This window comes from Neurospora tetraspora (genome assembly GCF_033439725.1).
Source record: "Neurospora tetraspora strain CBS 560.94 chromosome Unknown B0H65scaffold_5, whole genome shotgun sequence".
NCBI lineage: Eukaryota > Fungi > Ascomycota > Sordariomycetes > Sordariales > Sordariaceae > Neurospora > Neurospora tetraspora.
Window position 1 is genome coordinate 2004452 of NW_026944387.1, and position 19789 is coordinate 2024240.

The 19789-nt window shown below is 53.9% G+C and overlaps 4 protein-coding genes across 4 annotated transcripts; 2 read left to right on the forward strand and 2 right to left on the reverse strand.

Moving 5' to 3' along the window:
• Positions 1-142: 142 nt before the first annotated feature.
• B0H65DRAFT_469247 (exocyst complex component Sec3-domain-containing protein) lies at positions 143-5361 on the forward strand. The gene is made up of 3 exons (XM_062826998.1): positions 143-2816; positions 2867-3993; positions 4045-5361. The coding sequence occupies exons 1-3, from the start codon at positions 522-524 to the stop codon at positions 5186-5188; spliced, it is 4566 nt and encodes a 1521-aa protein (XP_062680550.1). The 5' UTR covers positions 143-521; the 3' UTR covers positions 5189-5361.
• A 1523-nt stretch (positions 5362-6884) lies between these two features.
• Positions 6885-7687, forward strand: B0H65DRAFT_469252 (uncharacterized protein). Its single transcript, XM_062826999.1, has one exon. It carries the CDS (start codon positions 7063-7065, stop codon positions 7489-7491), a length of 429 nt encoding a protein of 142 aa, XP_062680551.1. The 5' UTR covers positions 6885-7062; the 3' UTR covers positions 7492-7687.
• On the reverse strand, positions 7688-12201 carry B0H65DRAFT_589753 (uncharacterized protein). The gene has a single exon (XM_062831047.1). It carries the CDS (start codon positions 11842-11844, stop codon positions 8050-8052), a length of 3795 nt encoding a protein of 1264 aa, XP_062680552.1. The 5' UTR covers positions 11845-12201; the 3' UTR covers positions 7688-8049.
• A 790-nt stretch (positions 12202-12991) lies between these two features.
• B0H65DRAFT_576258 (uncharacterized protein) lies at positions 12992-19371 on the reverse strand (the record flags this gene model as incomplete). Its single annotated transcript, XM_062830653.1, has 5 exons — positions 12992-13460; positions 13520-13669; positions 13727-18712; positions 18782-18870; positions 18941-19371. 5 exons carry the CDS (start codon positions 19369-19371, stop codon positions 13264-13266), a joined length of 5853 nt encoding a protein of 1950 aa, XP_062680553.1. The 3' UTR covers positions 12992-13263.
• Between the last annotated feature and the right edge of the window lie 418 nt (positions 19372-19789).

Below are 19789 nucleotides of genomic sequence, written 5' to 3' on the forward strand. Positions count from 1 at the left end.
ACTCAAATAAGATTTCACTAACAGCTTGGCATGAAAATGTCTGGGCACTGCGGGGCCCCACCACGGCCGGGCGCACCAACTAGCGTCTAGCACGGGTCGGTCACTGAACTGGAAGCTCCTGGACTTGTGGCTCCGTTCCACTTGCAGACATCCGCTTGACAACGGCATCGACAACTTGATGTTGCCGACCACCGACCTCAGTTCGTCTTTTGTTGCTTGAGAATTGCTCTACTTTTTCTACCTCTTTACTTATACCTAATAATACGAACCTTGACCTCGGTCCCGAACCCGACTCGATTGACGCGCCAGGCGGGAGAGCAATTCCCGATTCACGATAGAAACAGGCAACTGCTACTGCTCTCTCCCTCAAGTGCTGTTCCCCTAAAAGATGTCACGACGCCTTCGACTTTGCGATACGTAGCACCATTCCCGACCGACCTACCGACCGAGTCCGATCATTTTGCAACCCGCGCCCCTCCCGACTTTACGACTACTGAATAGTATACAGCAGATTCCACACAATGAGCAGGGCCGAGCGATTCGAGGACGAGAAGCGGAGGATCATTGAGAGTTGTTTCAACAAGAAAGATGACGACGGCTCCAGTAGGCACGCCACAAGACAAAGCAATAATAATAACAAGACGACAACAGGCATTGACAATGATGAACTAGCTATTGAAACATACATCACCCACATCCGCATCACCGAGTTCTCGACACACCCGACCTCGCCCCCGCCGCCCCAGGCACGAACCCCTAATACCGAAAAGCCTCGCATCATCATCGTCGCTGTGCGCAAGTCCGGCCGCGTGCGCCTGCACAAGTCCAAGGAGAACCCCAATGGCACCTTTTCCATCGGCAAGACATGGTTCCTCGACGACCTATCCGACATCGAGTCCTTCACCAGCCCGACCGCCAGCCCCAACTTCCGCGAGTGGGCCGGCGATGTGGGCTTCATCGTCACCCTGGGGAAGCCCTACTACTGGCAGGCCCAGACCGACAAGGAGAAGAAGTTCTTCATTGCCAGTCTGATCAAGATCTACGGCAAGTACACCGGCGGCCGCGTGCCCAGGCTGATAGGCTTCGACCAGCGTGAACTCGATCAAGTGTTGGGTGGTGCGCAGGCGCCGAGGCGACCAGCAGATAGGGGCCCGCCTTCGAGATCCGGCACTCAGATCGACCAGCAAGGGGCTATTCCTCCTCCTTCGAGATCGGCCACATTCGATAACCCACCATCGCGATCTGGACCCTTGGACCACCCTCCCTCGAGATCCGCCACCTTGGACACTGCTCCTAGTAGCGGCAATGTCTCCATGACATCCGGATATGGCTCGTTCCCAGCTCAACCACCTCCGCCCGCCGGGCCACCGCCCTCTGCGCCTCCCCCTGGACCTCCTCCTAGCCGCCCGGTTCTCGACAGGATGCCTTCTCGCACCAACTTGGTTCCTAACAGCAGAGAAAGGGGACCGTCGCCATCCAGGAGTATGCAGTCAAGCAATGTGAGGTCGCAAGAGGACCTGCCGCTGAGAAGGATGAACTCCAACCAGAGCCAGGATTCGAGGGCACCTTCGTTGGCGGCAAGGACCGAGGATAGTTCTAGTCTGCGTCCAGGGTCTAGAGCTGGTACGAATGGAGACTCCAAGTTTACTACCCCTGAACCTGCCAGGGCCCCGACACCTTCTGCGCCAGCTGAGGCTCCAGAAAGGAAGCGACCACCCATGGACCCTCTGCGCCCATTGCAGCCAGATAACGGTTTGGTCCCGGCACCATTGTTGAGCCCTGGCCTGCGGGGACGGGGAGACGTTCCGGCACCATTGATGAGTCCTGGTCTACGAGGACCGGGGGTCCCACCACCGTTGATGAGTCCTAGTCTACGAGGACGGGGAGACCCGGTCCTGCCTCCTCCGCGAAGCGTGGACCGTATGATTCCTCGCAAGAACTCGGTACTCACCCAAAACGAGCCGCAGCGGGCACCATCCCCTGCCCCACCTGTGGCCGACCAAGTAGTTACACCTATTGAACCCAGGAAGATTGAGCTCCCCGTGAGCGTGGCTCCTAGTCCGACCGCGAGCACGCCTGCTTCAATCAAGTCACCCGTCTCTGAGGGCGCAGCCGAATCCCCAGAACAGAGTCGACCAGGTCTCGGACCCATGATCAAATCCAAAAAGTCCAAGGTACAGATTGCGGGCGCTATCTGGAAGGCGGCAACGGCAGCGTCTGCCTTTAAGCCGAGGCCGGGCGGTGCAGCTGATCGTCTAAGGAATCTGACCAAGAATCCCGAAGGGCCAGACGGCATCACCAGTGTCGTCCCGGCACCACCCAGGCCAACTTCCTCGCAGAAGCAGGATCATCCGGCCCCTGATGGTCAGGCAAAGCCAGCTGATGGGAAGGCTGGAGTTCCCGGGGTGAAGGTGACGGATCCCAAGGGCAAGGCGGAGGATGCGCCCAAGGACAAGAAGAAGGACGAACCGCTTGAGCCAGAGGAACCCCAGCGGGCGATTGTTGCTGGCAACGATATTAAGTACCTTACCACGCTCGGCATTGACCCCTCTATCCTCGATACCAAAACGACCGAGTTTGCCAAATGGCTGGACTACTTTGGCTGGGTGCCCGGTAAGCAGATGCGGTCTCGCAACTTTGACGAGATGAGGATCGATGTCGACCGCGAGCTTAGCAAGGCCCAGGCGGGCGGCTGGCTGGCACGCTTCCAGGAGGAGGATGAGAGGGTGGATGCTATCAAGAATGGCATTGATGTGGCGATTGCGGAGTGTGACGAGCTTGATAACTTGCTTACATTGTACAGTGTTGAGTTATCTGTAAGTTGCTACGCTCATCTCAGTGTGGTTTGGTTGCTAACATGTTGCAGACGCTCTCGGACGATATTGCCTATATCGAAGCTCAAGGCCAAGGTCTCCAGGTCCAGGCTGCAAACCAGAAGCTACTCAAGAAGGAATTGGAGTCGTTGTTGGCTACATGCGCCATCAGCGAGTCGGATCTCGCCGCTCTGAAGGTTGCGCCACTTGAGACTGCAACCGGCGTGGAGGAGATTGAATTGGCCCTTGTCACCTTGTTCAAGGCCATGATGAAGATCGATCCCGCAATGGGTGCTATCGAAGGACGCAGGAGTGAGGATGGAAGCGGTGGCCAAGCCATCGGCCTCAACAGCGACTATGGAAACATGCGCATCGTTCAGGAGAAGAGGGAGATGTACATGGCAGAGAGCACCATGTTCATGCGCAGACTGATGGAGTTCATGGCACGACGATTCGAGGATGCCTTCCGGGCTACCAAGATGGCGTTGGATAACGCGCTCTCGAAGAAAGTCGACCCTCGCAACCATGAAGCTGGCAGGGATATCCTCTGGATGTACAGCCCGCTTATTCTCTACGCCAAGGAAGTCGATGTTGCCAACTGGGACCGCATTATGCAGATATATCAAGATATCAGCCACCCGATTTATAAGGCTGAGTTCAGGGAGGCGATGGAGTCGTGGAAGAAGAACGCGAGGAAGATGACTGGCGAAGAGACGGCCGAACTGCTATTCACTTCGGGACAAGAGAAGAAGGAAGAAGGCATTGCCCTTGCGGCAAGAAAGCTTACCGTCAAGCGAAGTCAGACACTGGCGAGAACCCTCCGTTCGCAGGTCGGTGAAGGAAGGGCCGCCGCTGCTGTGGAGAAGACTCCAGATAGCAGAGCTCTCCCTTACGAAGTGTTTGCTGGCGTTCTGGACGATCTTCTCCCCCTGGTCGAGATGGAGCAGAACTTTGTCGTCGATTTCTTCCATGCCTCGACTCTGGAGCAGGTCGATTTCCCTGATCTTGTGGTTGCATCCCGGCCACAGGATCGACGCGGAAACGATCTCAAGCGCCATCGCATGATGGAACCGGATCGTGATCTGGCACGCAGGATTACCCGTGCGATGGAGGTCATTTTTATGTTCTTTGATAAGAACTTGCAGAACCTGATGGACTGGGTGTTGATGATGGATCCTTTGTAAGTTTGTCTACGTCTTTTGTTTGATGTTTCTTACTGACTATTTCACAGACAAGGTGTGGGTGTTTTGGCTACGCTGGAGCGCAAGATGGCAGACATCAGCCAAAGCAACCAAGACTATCTCAACACCGTTCTACAGAAGCTCCATGGCAACCTCGAGACCAAGTTCAAGAAGTTTGTTGACGAGCAGGTTCGCGCAATCGAGGAGACCAAGGTCAAGATCAAGAAGCGCAAGGGCGTTATCCACTTCATGCGCATCTTCCCCCAGTTCTCTTCGGCCGTTGAGAACATGCTCTCCTCCAGCGCTGCTGCAGGCGGCAACACCATGGAATCCCCCGTCTCCGCCAGCAACCTCACGGTCCGCCGCATGATCGACCGCGAGTACGACCGCATCATCAAGACCATGTTCGACTCGCTCAAGGTCATTGCGCGCGAGAACCCGGCCGTGTCCACCCTCCCCACCACCGGTGGCGGCGGCTCCAGCAGTTTCCCGTCCTTCCCCGGCAGCAGCGGCGCCGCCTCCATGATCAGCAGCGTCAACATCAACCTCGGCAGCAGCTTGCGCGGCTCCTCGGGTGCCGATACGGAAGAGGACAAGGAGGCCCTCAACTTCCACATCCTGCTGATTGAGAACATGAACCACTTCATCGAGGAGGTCGACAACCCCAGGGGCCTCGAGGTGCTTGACGACTGGCGCGAGGCCGCCCAGCAGGAGCTCGTAGAGCACCTGAACCTTTACCTCAACGCCGTCATGCGCAGACCGCTGGGTAAGCTGCTCGAGTACCTCGAGAACATCGAGGCCCAGCTGGCGGCTGGAAAGAACCCCGGCGCCGTGGCCGCGCAGGCGAGTAATGCTAAGTCCACCTTTAATAAGGTGTTGAGCGGGTATGATGGGAAGGAAGTCCGCAAGGGTATTGAGACGCTGAGGAAGAGAGTGGAGAAACACTTTGGTGGTGATGATGATGCCCCCGGTGGGGACGGCGCGAGCGCGATTACCACTGGTAGCAGCGGATCTAGGGTGGTGGGCGGGGGTAACAGGAGTCTGGTGATGAGGGTGTTGAAGGAGTGCGAGAGGTTCTATGGAGAAGTGGAGATGAGGGTGGGCAAGATCACGACGGAGGTGTATGGTGGTGAGGTGTTGTGGGAGTGGCCGAGGGCGGAGGTGAAGAGTGCTTTTAGTCATGTGGGGAGGTGAGTGGGTGGGTTAGTTGAGATGTCAAGGAGGAGAGAGGGAATGTTGTCGTAGTTACCCGGCGGATAGTCTCGGGGTTTTGGAATGCATAGTATATATATTATTATTATCTGGCGTGTTGCCCAGCTTTATATCTTTGGAAGGTACTGGGGGGCAAGATAGGAGACCATCAGGTGGATTCAATATGTTCTACCGCAAGTACTCAATCGTAAGAGATTTACTAATCCTGGCAGTTTTGGTGAGAGAAGCTGCATATGCAAGGCGGCTTTAATGCATATGAGGAATATCTCCAATGGGAAGCCCTCATTTTCCTAGCTAGCGCTCCCGGTAAATCTCTTACGAACGAGTATTAGCGGTAACCTGACTGTATACCGCTTTTTCTCACTCGTAAGAGATTTACCGGGAGCGCTAGCTAGGAACATGAGGGCATCCCATTGGCGATATTCCTCATATGCAACTAACTTCCCGTGCATATGCACCTTTTTTCACCCAAATGCCACGTTTGGTAAATCTCTTACGAGTAAGAAAAAGCGGTAGACAATTATTGATATGGAGTCTCCACAACAGAAGTAGTAGAGGTAATGTACCTAGTTAACATGTTCGTGGTTGTTGAAGAAGTAGTGAGACGGATGTGGTTGGGTACTTCTAGGTACGGTCCCGGGTTCCTGCCGGGTGAGTTTATTACTACAGAATTATTCGCCGCGCCGCTTCTTTCGTCAACCGCTCCTTACGTCTGGGGATCCGAGGATCGTTTTCCAAATTCCAAATACCCGTCGGCCTCTCCAACACCTTTTGTAAGCACCTAACTCACCTTGGACTACCGTACCGTTCGCATTTTCACAATGAAGGTGAGGGGCTCGTCGGCGGTTTCACTTCACTTTTTCCCCTGCAGAGTGGCTCGCGTCGCTGCCCGTGCGAATATCCAGCACCCCCTTCTGGTTTTGTTTTCCCCTGCGACGTCTCGCTGTTCAGGTTGAATTTTCTTTTTCCGACGAACTGAACTACGCAGCAGTCGATGATGCTGGCCTGACGTTGAGCTTTTCCGTTGTTATTCATCCCTATGAAATATAAACGAAACGTCTATCCAAGGCCTGGCTGGGGCTGCTCAGAATGTACGATATGGACGTGTTTCAAAAATGCCTTGTGCTAAGATAATTCACTGGTCAGGAAAAAGCGTTGAACAGCTAGCTGTCCAGCCCAATCCGATGACAACCAACGCACAAAACAGCAGCTTTTGTCACCCTATCAAACATTTCACTCGCTCACGATCTTCGTTGATTGCTTCGTTGCGTTACACTGACGCCAAGCCTTTGGGATCTCATACTTCCTTACAACTCAGCATGTTTCAAGTACCTATTCCTAAATAGGTAGCTGGGTAACTGTATCACAGTAGGTAGAGCGGCAGGGCAAGGTAGGTAGCAGGGGTTGAGATCCTTTCATTGTTGGTGACAAACAGATCCCAGAGGGATTGGTTGTGGGGTGACCGACGACGACGATCGGGGATGGGAAGTGTATGTACACTATATATTTATTCCATGGGCACACCCCTCACTTAGTACACAAGCACTTTGTTTCTCTTTCTTGTTCGTTATTTTCTCTGTTGACTTGTCGTCGACTACCATTTGCACTGCCTCGAAGCACCATTCAGGACACAGACAGTCCAGGCAGTAAAGAAGGTTCACCAACCAAACGAGGCGCCTCACAAAACTACCTCTCAACGTCTCAAACCCCCCCCCCCCCCCTTCTCTCCTCTTCGACTTCAATAACCGACAAACAACCAACCAACCACAAAAAGATCTTTAAAACAGACCTACCTACACACCTCACAAAGACCAGACCCCAAAGCTTCAAATCCTCCAACCAACCCAACACAAACAATGCGCTCCCAACAACTTCTCCTCCCAGCCCTCCTCGCCGCAGCAGCAGCGGCACCCACCACAACCCTCGCCTCCAACCTCCCGAACAACAACAACCACCTCAACTTCCACAACAACCGCCGCCAACCCCAAGACGTTTTTACAATCCAAACCAACACCGACGCCAACAACGGCTTCGTCACCACCACCGAATCAAATGGGGGGGATGATCCAAAAACATTGACTTGGTTCACGGTGCCTAGTGATGGGCCTGCTACTACGGTGGATACGACGACGGCGACGGTGACGAGTACTACTGGGTCGGGAGCGGGAGGGCAAGCGATGAGTAGTAGTTCGAGTGCTGCTGGGGCGGCTGGGGCGAGGGTTACGGGCGTGGTGGGATTGGGAGCAATGGGGGTTTTGGTGGTTGGGTTGGCGGCGGGGTTGTGAAATGGAGGGAGGGGGTAAATGAATGAAGATGGAAGGAAAGAACGATGGGAAGGATGCTTGGTGGTGATGCTTTTGTGGGTTTTGCTATTAGGCGTTGCTTGGGAATTGGGCGGGATGGTTGGTGGTTTTGGGGGTGTTAACTTTCACATATAAATGCGACTGTTTGATAGATCAATTACAGCATTTAAAAAGTACAAAAAAATCGTGTACAAAGCTGGAGGCATCCCGCTGCTCCTTCAGGATGATATCAACAATACCTACTCAGTGCGTATATACCGTAGTACTAGGCAACACTCATTCCCAGACGCCATCATATACAGCTTCTCAAACCAGAGACCCAAGGAATGGAAAAGGCACCCATTATAACCCTTCGCTAACCCTTTGTTTCAACCCTTTCCCAACCTGTTTCCAACACGTACAATATCCCAACATAAACCTGTTTCCACCGAGTTCCGTAACCTATTGGTGACCACCTGTTCGTAACCAGTTCCAACCCCATTCATTAAGTGCATAAATACCCTACACCAACCCAACACCATAAAGCCCCTAGGCCCTGGTTCAGTTCAAATCCCCATCATCCTCACTAGCCGTCTCATCATCGGCATCATCCCCCTCTTCACTATCCCAAACCACCAACTCAGGCGGTGCCCTCGCCCCCTCCACATCCACCAACAAACTATCCGGGGCTAACGACCCGATCGCCTGGGAACTCAATGGCAGTCGTCCCAAACCTCCTCTGCCGCTGCCGGGAGTTCTTCCCCCTCGATTTGTAGCTGTGGGTGTGATACTACCGTCTAGAGAAGGTTCCGGTATCGACGAAGAAGACAACAAAATATGGGAATCATCAACATCATCGGGTACCGCCGGTCTGACGACTGAGGATTCGGAGGCGGTGAGGGATTCGGAAAGAGGTTGACTTCTTCCACTCTTATCCCTACCCGTGCCCCTACCCGTGCCTACGCCTCTACCTCGGCTTAGTTGCGGCAGCGAAGACTCCTCCCGTTCTTCTTCCTCCTGCCGGGGAGCAATTATAGGACTAGAAGGTCCGCTAGCTGTCGTCGCTTGTGAAGGACGGGCGGTGTTATAGTTGGGGTTATTATGCCCGGCACCGAAACCGGCACCAAAACCGGAGGCGCGGGCAGTAGCGGTGGCGGTTGCTTTGTTGAGTTTAGCCAGGGCGCTGGTGGTGATACTGCTGCCGCCACGTGGTTTAGCAGGCGAGGGAGGTGGTGGCATGGAGGCCTTTTCTTGTAGAGCTTTTGTTGTTGTTGTCTTGGTGATTTGGCTTTCGTCGGTTTCTTGATGATGCTGACTGCCCGTAAGCCGTTGGCTTTGGCGACGGGTCTGGCGCGTCTCGGTTTGGCTTTGGGTCGTTTGGCTGCTGCGACTACCGCTGCTTTTGCGGCTGGTGCTAGTGGGTTTTGCAGCCGAAGTCGAAGCCGAAGTTAAAGCACCTGCTGACCATGAGCGAGCAGGAAGGGCAGGAGGGGTTTTCCCTTCCTTGTCGAGATCGAGGTCGAGGTCATCGTCATCGTTATCTTCCTCCATCTCTAGTTCTGCAAACTGAAACTTCTTTGTGACCTGTACCTGTTTCTTCGTGACCTTGGTCACCGACATCCGAAGTTGAATAGACCTCGTTGTCCGACTCTGGCTTGGAGTCACCCGTGCAGGAGGTCTTTGCGGACTGGAAGCTATCGTCGAATCGTGACGTAGCAGTGCTCCCCCTTCGCCGGGCAGTCTCGCGTCATCCGAGAGTATCATCTGCGTCGAGCGAATGATATCGCTTCTCAACTGTTGCTCCAGCTCCTGGGAGACAGTTACTCCATGGTCGGGTTGACTCTCTGCTTCCTCACCAGCCTCCTCCACCGCCTCACCCATCTCCTCATCCTCCTCATCTCCTTCTTCAATAGCCTCGAGCCTATCCTCCTCTTCTCCTTCCTCGTCCTGCTCATCACCCTCCGCAAAAAGCGCACACCTCAAATTGGCCAACAAATCCCCCACCGCCGCGGGCGGCAAAAGCCGAAACCTCGTCGGCAAGCTTTTCCCAAACCCATGCTCCTCCAACTCATCCTTCTTGACCGGATTATTCAACTGATACACCTGCAATAGCTTGTGCGCAAATGTATTGGGCATGGTGGTCGTCGCAGCCTCGCCATTACTTCCACTGCTAGCTCCACTGCTAGCAACACGGCCACTCCCACTTCCACTCACAGGCATAAAACTGTAACTCTCCCCCCTATTAAACTCCTCATTCCCCACTCCACCCCCCCCCTCAATCTCACCCGGCTTCCTTGCCTCGCCCAGGGTAGCCATATACCTAACCTCGTTCACCGGCTCCATGGCGTAGAACCACGCCCTGACGGCAGGTAGTACATGCGGGCGGAACTCATGATCTCGCGTGCCCGCTACGATCTCCTCGAGGTGGTGAGCCGGCACGGCGATGACGATGTCGGAAGTGTCGGTGGGCGGGCCCATGGCGCGAATGATTTCCATGGGGACTCGTTGGGATTCGAGGCCTTGGCTGTAGAGCTGGGAGCGCTGTTGGGTTTGCTGCCGTTGTTGGGTGTGTCGTTGGGAACGTTGGGAGCGGACGACCGGAGCGGGGGGCGATGACTTTTGGCGAGGGGAAATGTGGGAGAAGCGCGTGGTTTTAAGAGCGGAGGTGGTGCGGTGGGGGGTTTCTTTGAGGACATCTTCTTCTTCGGCGGCCTGTTGGTCTTGGTCTTTCTCTGCTGCTTCTCCGGTGCTTTGGGGTGGTAGCTCGATTTGTACCTTTCGTCTGCCAGGGGCGGAAGGCGGGGATGGCTTCTTAGTGGCGGCCAGTTTGCGATGGGGTGTCTCTTTAAGCACCTCCTCGTCGGTGGCATTGCCTTCGTCGCTCATGGACGGCAGCTCAATCTGCACCCTCCGTTTCACCGTCGGGGTGCGAATGATGTGAGACTGATGGTCGCTGGGTGTTGTGGTAGTAGGCTGCTTGACAGCAGCATGCTGGCTAGAATTCCCCAGCTCGCGGCTTGCTTGAGGTGGACTACTGGGCACCAGTGACAGGGGACTCTCGTCGCTCTCGTAGTCCATGTCTTCAGCACTAGATGATGGGACTTCCCGAGGTCGCTCACTGCGCCTAGCAGTGGGGGTTGGCGTACCCGGTTCCTCCATCTCCTCATCTGCATTCTCCTCTTCCTTTTCTTCCGTATGTGGTTGTTCTTTAGGAGTACGATTTTCCTTGGCCGAGTCCGGCGGGGGCGCTGTAACTCTCTGGTGCGTGGGCGTCTTCATGATCCTGCTCATAGCAGGTGACGACCCAAAACTCTCGAGGTCATCGTCCGAATCTGGAATCTCAACAAATGCCCGTTTCTTCCCGCTGCTTCCCTTTACTGCCGACGACCCAGCTCTAGGTTTTGTTGGCGTAGATTGCTCGTCGCCTTCTGACAAACCCGACTCGGGGTCGTCTTCCTCTTCAGGAACAGGTAGTTCGGCTAGTGGCTGACGCTTGGGCTTACTCCTAATCGACATGGGAGTCTTCTTGAGCGGAGAGGGCGATTGATGTATGGAGAAGGGACTACTGCCTCCTATACTATAGGAGTCCTGGATTACCATATCTCTGGGCAGCTTGGAGATGGTCTCAGCTGTTGTATTGGTCGACTTGTTCTTCAGAGGTGACCTGTAGTCTCCAATAGGACTGTATCTCAATTCCAGCATGGGTGTAAACGGTGTTGGTTGCGAAGAAGGGACCTCATCTATGTTGACCTTGATCCTCTTGGTACTGGGTGTCTGCGGTACTACCGATGCTTCCTTGGCTTTCGCTTTCCCTTTGGCCTTGGCCTTCTCCTTGACACTCTTTGGTTTCTTGGCCACTGGCTTCTTTTCTGATGGGCGTTCCGGCGATTCCTCTTTGGGCAGATCATAAATGTCGTCCATATTGATTTGTTCGTCTTCATCATCTTCCTCCTCTTGTGAGTCCTCAATCAACAAGTCCTCCTTATCGTCCTCGTCCTCTTCCTTCCCAGACAGAAACTGCGTAAGTGTCTGCGTGTGAAAAGACGAGCTCGGATTGGGAGTGTCGCCCATTGTCTTCCTTCGCTTGGAATCTCGTCCTTTCTTCTTGGTCGGAACAGGTGTTTCGAGCGTTTCCAACAGTTCGGACCCATCGGTTTCTGGTTGCATGCTCAGAGGGAAACCGATTTGTGTCAGTGTTTGCTGTCGCAAAGCGGTTCGTGAAGGCGTCCTCTTGCCATATGTCTTGACAACTCGGTTTCGGGCCGGAAAGTGGACTTGTTGCGGAATGGGTGAGGAGTGGTATTCGCGTGATGTCGTCTGGCGAAGGCGATCTCGAGCTCTCGTTTGGGGCGCCATGGCGGTTGGTCACCTCCTTGTCCGGAGGGACCGTTTGATGTCAGTTGAATAATCAGTATGTGTCGTCCGCGGGAATGTTTGTCGTAGTATTGTAGAGCCAGATTCTTTGACTGGTCTAGGTAGTGTTTGGGGGCAGTGCCCTGTCCGGCGACAGGTTGTCCGCGGCGGGGGATGGCAGTTATAGTGGCTGCCAACTAAATGTTATGTGGAATACGTTGTTCGAGGTCGCTTTCTGTTGCCAAGCAAAATCCAAGACGATCTGAGGTTTTGAAAAGGATTTCGGATCTTCCTCGGCCTAGAACAATGAGTGGTGGTAGTCTGGATGTAGAGGTATGCGTGTCCAAGGAGCCAAGGTACACGACGCGGCATGGTGGTGGTGGTCAGGCGCGGCAGGCGCGTACAGCACGCGTTCGCACATGTTAAAAAGTGGGTATTTTCTATTGCATCCCATTTAACCTTGTGTTAGTGCACCAACACTCCCACAGCTGAGATCATCAGCTTTGGAGATCCCTCTCTAACATATCGCGTTCATATTGCTTCTTTAATTGTCCTATCAGTCTATAAATTCCAGTCACAACCAGCAATGCTAATAACCACTTCCATGTGCCACTTCCATCCCGTCCAGCTTGAGTACCTTGATGGTCTAAGCCTACTCTGCCCAAGTCTTGTCCTCCTCTCCCTGATCACCACCATCACCACCACCACCCCTTTTTGTCCTGCTGCCAGCCACCACCCTCCTTTTCATCTTTCCTCATCCCATCCTTTTTTTTTCTCGTTTCTTGTTGCGCTTTGTTGTCAACATTCGTGACTACTTTCGCCCCCGTCTGCTGTAACGCTCGGAAACCACCTGGTCGACTATCGCCCCCGAGGTGCATGTTTCTTCTGTTGCCTTTCACCACCTGTTCTAAAAAAAAAAAAAAAAAAAAAAAAAAAAAGGCACTTGCATCGAGTCCACTTGTTGAAAAATCAAGACGAATTCCGTTTATCTTGGACATGATGAATAAGGGGACAAAACAACAAGTCATCCGCTGATCAAGGTCTTCCCGTTTCCTGCACACCGTTCAAATGCAAAAGAATATGAATGAACTGACAGCACAAAAACACCAAGCGTTTAGGTATAAACTCTGACATTTCCACCAGTAATTCGCACACGGTCCATGCTATTTTTTCCATTACCCGCGTTGACTTGACGGAAAAAAAAGGCCGGTACGGCAGAGGGGAGTGGTAGGAGAGTGAAACACTTCCTCAAACCGTATATCTTTAAAAGTACATGTTCGGTGAAACTAGCAGCGGACGGAATGCCTACTACTCAACCAAGTTAAAGTCGACTTTTCCACCTGCTCTCAACCCATTTCTCAATCGCCTTCTTTGTCGGGATGAGGGTGCGAGAGATCTGCCATCTATCGTGAGTTGCTGTCCTTACGACAGATGGAACGCTCCTTGCCCTTCCTTCATGGCAGTGAAGAGCTGCTTCTTCAAGACGCGCATGTCCGAGTAGTCGGGAAGCTTGAGGTAGTTGACGCACGTCATCACGCTTGGTAGGTAATCATCCGAAGTATAAGGTGCCTCACTGGGCTTGCACACAACCGTGAACATGGGGTTCAAGCTCTTGAAGCCTGTAATCTCCGAGTTAGCTATCACTCTGTTAAAACTATAAGGTAGGTGTTCGACTTACCTCCAATAGGTAGCTTCGGGCTTCCGGTTGTGAACTGGAGGAAATCACGGCGCTCTGCCAGCGTGAGCTCACTCATGGTCTGCAAGAGATTCCTAACGCTCTTGCTATCCATGTTGTATCCGTGATCCGCCTTGATCGAGTCATTAAGGGCTAAAACAACGGTTAGCATGGCTGCAATATGCAATTTCGGATGCCTAGTTAACTTACTCTCCAATGACCAGTCTTCATCCACCCGTCCGAAAAGGGTGCACAGCTCATCTGGGGTGAAAGAACTCAAGGCTGAATAGGGGAACACCTGCGAAAATCCACTGCGGAAAGCCTCGATCTGGCGACGGACGCCACTACCCAACGTCATATCAATCACCTTCTCCAAGTAAAGATCCACATTCTCGATAGTGAGCCGCGTCTGGGATCCGTTCGGGATGAGTTCAACTTCAGGGTAGCCGGGAAGTGTAAAATCCAGGTAAAGGTCATCGATCTTGAAGTTATCAACAGTGATGTTTTCCGTGTCCGTCACCTTCTGAACGGCACTCCGGTTGGGGTCTTCGTCAATCTCCTTCTTGGCCAACGAAAACTTCTTGATCGCCATCAACGACCTAGCAACGACCGGGTCCACCAATTTGATGGTTGCAAGCGTAGGCCGCGTGGCCGTCGAGTCACCCACGCGGAAGAACAGGGGATTGAAGTTGATATCAATGATGCGGGAATCAATCATTGATCGGGCGACAAACTTGCCCAGCACCTTGTAGAGCTGCAAGATCTTTTCTCCTTCTTCCGAGCTAGCAAATTCGTCGCTCAGCGGCCGGGGGAACAGTCCAGTAGGTCCAGAGACAAACTCATCATCCCCATTGAGCTCGTTGTCTCGCCAGAGCTTGAGCTTCCTCTTGGAGAATTCCTTGGAAACGGTCGAGTAGAACTCGAGAGTGGGTCCTAATCCGGTTCCCACTTCTTCAAAGTATTCTACCTCCAGGATGCTCTGAGAAGCGCCGTACAACTCCATGACCTTGACCGCGGATTCAAGGATTTTAGACCGAGAAATTCTGACTTTCTGACGCTGCAGCCGCCCCAAGTACGGCCGATCATCTCGCCCGTTTCGGCGCTCCTCCTGAGACTGCGCGTTCCAGCGTGCCATTGATCGGGCGTAACCAAATGAGGTAGATTGGAGGAAGAGGTGGCGAGTTTCGAAGGGGAAGAGGAAGGGGTAAAGCCTTGCTAGATCCTCGCTCCAGCTGGGCAAGCAGTTGCTCGCAACAATCAGAGGCTCCTCCAGTTGGCGGTTCAGCTTTGCAGTCAGCTTAGTGTTGACGAACTGAGACAACGGCTCAACGTTCAGCTTCAGGGTCTCTTTGTTCTCGACTAGAACTTCGTCGATATTGGCGTTCAAGTCATGGAGTCGCTTTAGCAAACGAAGAATTGACAGGGTGATGGGATGCTTTGCCAAGGAGCCTGGAGTGCCGTTCTCATCCGCCTCAACCCCGACGTCAGAGGATGGACTAAAGCCAACGGGTTCGGGAGGAGGCGGGCCAGGTACACGTCTGAACTTGATCGGGTGGACGGCGGACCATATACTTCTGGTAACGTGCTCGTCGGCGGCGAGACTGGAGCTATGAACGGCCCGGTAGATGGTAGTCTCGTTAGGGATGACCTTGCCGTCAACACTGAACTCTATGTGCCAATCCTGAGGGACGGCCTGAAGAGCTCCAGAGTATGACATGGGCCTCGACGAGGGCTGGGGCGTAGGGGTGTTTTGCAATCCCGCCGTCAGGGCGCTTGTTCGGTTCTGTGTGGGTGGTGCAGCAGGCTTGCCTTGGCCCGGAGTGGGCACTCTGGTCCCGTCCTCCTTGCGCGCGGTAATCCTACCGCCGGCAGCCACTTCCATGTTCACAGCCGTCGGGTCAGGGGTGGGTGCATCATCCATCCCTTCATCTAAATCACGCAACACGTTGAGATCGCTACTATCGGCTGCCTCGTCTTCATCAGACAACTGCCTTTCGTCGGCACATTCGAGCGCATTTTCGAGGTCGTCCTCCTCCGGAGGTTGACGTGGGAGAGAGCTATCAGATGCAGCTTGCTTACGAGCGGAGCGGCGCAATCCACCCTTTTCCTTGGATGTAGAGGGGTCTGGCGTCGTCGGAGTCTCGGTCGTGGGTTGGGACTTTGATTTGTGCTTGCGTGACGGCCGCGAACTAGATGCTTGAGCAGGAGCAGCCGCTGGCGGAGGTGCAGGGGTCGATCGGCTGGATGGTGGCAGTCCTCTCTCCGCGAGACGGGCTGCCGCCGCCGCGGCTCCCATGAAACCCGAGGCACCCATGGCAGCCAAAGCTCTGGTCACAGCATCACGCCTAGAGGCTCCATAGGGACGATCCGACAAGCTGATCCTAGGTCGCAAATAATCGTCCAGTGACTTGAATGTCGTGATAGCGTGAATCGACACCATAATATTACGATAGGACCGGGGGATATCCGACTCTTCATCAGCGACAAGCTTGAGGCGTATCTGCTTAGCTAACATCGACGCTGCCGTGCTACGGCTACCGTCGAACGAGTTGTGGTGAGCTGTGATAACCTCAAAATGCTCAGACCTGCTCAGCAAATCTTGCAACTTGTGGATCAAAACACTGAAAGGTGTTGCGGGAGAGTCTGCGGTGGCTGTCTTGGGCTTCGACTTGACACTGTATCCCATGAACACCTGCAAGAACGCATTTTGTGCTGCAGCCGCCATCTCCTCGTCGGGGTTGCTGAAAACCTGTTCCAAGACACGAACAACACCAGAGCCAAGGAGTTCCGCACTGGTAACGCTCTCCAGGACGTCTACATCGAAGTACGAGACCAGCTTTTGAAAGAGAATTGTTCCATGCTCCATGACCGGGCCTCCCGGTTTACGGCGGAGATAGAACTCTTCGATCTCGGTTGCAAGATCCGATAGGCTGGCTAGAATCTTGCTGGCCTTCTTTTTCATGGCTTTGCCCTGCTTCTCGGTCTCATACATCTCCAAGAACTTCGCAGCAACCTGCCGAATGCTCGACTTGTACGTGTTCGTGGGGAAATCCGTAAGGTATCGTGGGGGCCCGTCAAGTGACATGGTCTCTCCTTCGGAGCTAACAGGTGATTGATCGTCGTCCTTGACCTCGTTCTCATGTTCATCGTCGTTCTCGTTCTCATCGTTCTCTGTGTCTTCTGGCTCATCTTCATCGGCCTGCTCTCCGCCTTCTTCATCCCCGGATTCATGCTGGGAATGTTCAATGTCCTCGTCTTCCTCATCCTCATCCTCTTCCGAGGTTTTCGGGTGTTCTTTGTCGGCGACGCCTTGGTCAAGTGCAGAGGGGCGACCAGCAACACCGGTAAGAAATTCCCCAAGAGTAACTCGATCCGTTTCCTCCTTGACCTCTTGCTTGGTAAGAGAAGGTTTTCTCTTTGGCTCAGGTGCATCAGCCGCCAACTTGGTGATTTCGGCGATCACACCTTCACGGTAAAGCTGATAGCGATAGACCGTGTCTAAGCGACTCATGAGCAACTCTGTGGCCTGTAATGCCAGCCCAACCAGCAGAGGATGGTCTTGCTGGGACAAGATGGAGGCCAGAAAAGAAGCATAAGGGACTGATCTGAGTGCTTCAGACAAGATGTCCTGGTCCAAGTTGGAGAGCATTTTGAGCTGAGCGGCCAAGACCTTCTGACGTACAGTCAGGTTGACGGTGCTGGAAAAGGCATCCGTGAGGGTCGGGAATAGAATCAAGGCGAATCTCCGAACCTCCTCCTTGCAGCCCTCCATGTATTCGATGCGTTTCTCATTTGCAGCCCTTCTCCTGGTGCTCTCCACGGATCCACCCACAGGACCTGCAAACGTGCCCAATTCCACGGTGTAACTGATCGACGAAGGATCGCGCAATGGCACACTAGGCAGCAGTTCGCAAATGACGTTGAGTGTCTCGATGATCTGGTCCCGGGGTCTATGAATCAAAGCCTGCATTATAAGCACACTATCGAGCTTCGAAGCAAGGTCGTCGTTCCCACTCGGCGGGGACACGCCCGTAAGGATCTGATAAAGTGTTTCCACTACATTGAGCTTGAAGAGTTCGGCCGACAGACGGGGACTCGCCATTGCCGTGAGCGCAAGAACCCGTAAGAACTGAGTATGAATGTGCGGGCTGATCAAGTTGGTGGAGCCTGGAAGTAGCAGACGGAGAATGGCCTTGAGCAAATCCACACTCATAAGCTCTTCCAACTTTGTCGGGTGGTACTTGAAACTCTCGGCAATGCGCGAGACACACAACGAGGCCTGCTCAACGATGCGCTGATCGCTACTCCCGAGCACGTTCAACAGAATGGGCATGACACCTAAAATCTCGGGAAAGGAATCTTCCGGGATGTTGCGGCAGCAATTCGCAGCCGTGGTAACAGCGGAGCGTTGCGTGCTGGTTGCGAAGAAGTCTAAATAAGTCAGGCAGGCAGTCAAGCCGCCTTCGCGCATGACACTTGTGGGATATTCCACAGAGATCTTTTCCAAAGTGCTAAGTGCTTGCTCGGCTAGGTCGATGAAGGAGATCTGTAGCAGTTTTTCGCAGAGAATATGGACCGCGCCCCCATAGACCAAGGCCGATGTGCTTCCCGGCAGGGCCTCCATAAGGTTTGCGAGGCAACGACAGGCGACAAGTTGGATTTCAGGGTTCTCCTCTCCAGTAATATCGTTGGGCCCCATAAGCGCTACCAGTTCAGGCACAATCTGGTCGGGTTGGAGATGCCCGCTAAGTTGGTCTTCGTTGGTCATGAGCAGAAGGGTGGATAGTTCATGCAGGGCCATAAGTTGCAATGACGGGTCGTCCTTCCGCTTCAGATCTGCCATGATTTTCCGCACCTGAGCCGAGACCCCAGACATAATTCCACTGAGATGTCTTAGCGTATCCTGAAGGCTGTGGGGATGACGCCCGTGACCACCAAAACCAGTGAAGGGATCGTCATCTTCATCGTCATCCTCGTCGTCATAGCGATGGTCATCGTCATCTTCATCATCCTCGTCGTGCTCGTCACTATCGGTGGGAGGGCTTTCCTTCGGAGGGGGAGGTGGCGGAGGAGGTGGCGGAGGAGGTGGCGTGGGGTCCTTCTCGTGCTCGTCGGTCCCAGTCATGACCACATCTTGGTCTGCAGATGAAGTTTTGGCATTTCGTTTTGATTTCCGGTTCGAGGTTGATGCTGATGCTGGGATGGTTGAGTGAGTGTGCATGGGTGGAAGGGGAATATCGGACATGTCAAACACACCTTGCTCACCTTGTGCATCCTTCTTGTGACGGCTCGACCTCCGGCTAGTTGATGCCGAAGAAGGGTTTGTCGGGGGGTTAGGAGGAACGGCCGGGTTCCTAGCGCAGACGAATTAAATTAGCATTATGGTCTTTATCCGGTTCAGAGGGAGAGCTGATAAGGACATACTCCGGGCTCGACATTGTAGAGGTAGCTGGCGCCTTGCCTTTCCTACGGCGTGTGGGAGCTGTCTTCTTGGTCGTTGAGGATGCGGCGGAACTGGATGCAGCGGCAGGCTGGGCTTGGTGGGTAATGGACGATGAAGATTGAGAAGCGGGTTGCGTCACTCGCTGTCGCTTCGAGCGTCTGGCCGAGGATGGGAGCTCCGCAGCGGTCTCGGGAATGCTGTTAGCCTCTGCAGCCGCGGTGGTCTTGCGTTTCTTAGCACTTGAGGGCCGAGCTAGGGTCTGAGCGGCGGCAGGTGGAGCAGAGGAAGCTTCCGCGGCGAGGGAAGTCGTTCCAAGAGTGGCGGGTTGGGCAGCAGCAGCAGTCGAAGTCGAGTTATTAGCTGCCTGGCTCGCAGCTTGACGGGCGGCGGACCTCGTAAGTCTGGTAGACATGGGTAAATATTGAGCCAAACGGTATCATGGGATGTATTGGGGGTGGATCGAGTTTTGTTTGGGGGAAAGAGTAAAAAAAGACAGGCTTATTAATATGATGTGCTGGGGACAGGGTACGAGAGGGAAATGGTGATGGAGTGGGGGAAGGGTGAAGGTGAAGGTGAAGGTGCCTGACAACCGAGATATTGAAGGCCAGCCAAATGCATGCTCCGGTGGTCAGGTCGGAAGGAGTGTATCGCGAAAATGGCGGGGTGACTTGGGATGTTTCGACAGTCGATCGTCCTTTCAGGTCTGACTTGGTCCTCGCCGGTGCAGGTTCCAGCGAAGAAGAGTCCCTGATGGCCAGTGCCCAGATGTCTTTTCCAGTGGTGGCTGGAGGTAGCTGACAAGAGGTTTGACAGCCGTAACCGAATTAAGG

Bases quoted from the DNA above. Each gene is read 5' to 3' on its own strand.
- B0H65DRAFT_589753 (XM_062831047.1), bottom strand. From the start codon at position 11,844: ATGGCGCCCCAAACGAGAGCTCGAGATCGCCTTCGCCAGACGACATCA.
- B0H65DRAFT_469247 (XM_062826998.1), top strand. From the start codon at position 522: ATGAGCAGGGCCGAGCGATTCGAGGACGAGAAGCGGAGGATCATTGAG. The intron at 2,817-2,866 runs GTAAGTTGCTAC...AACATGTTGCAG, and splicing joins TGTACAGTGTTGAGTTATCT to ACGCTCTCGGACGATATTGC. The intron at 3,994-4,044 runs GTAAGTTTGTCT...ACTATTTCACAG, and splicing joins GTGTTGATGATGGATCCTTT to ACAAGGTGTGGGTGTTTTGG.
- B0H65DRAFT_469252 (XM_062826999.1), top strand. From the start codon at position 7,063: ATGCGCTCCCAACAACTTCTCCTCCCAGCCCTCCTCGCCGCAGCAGCA.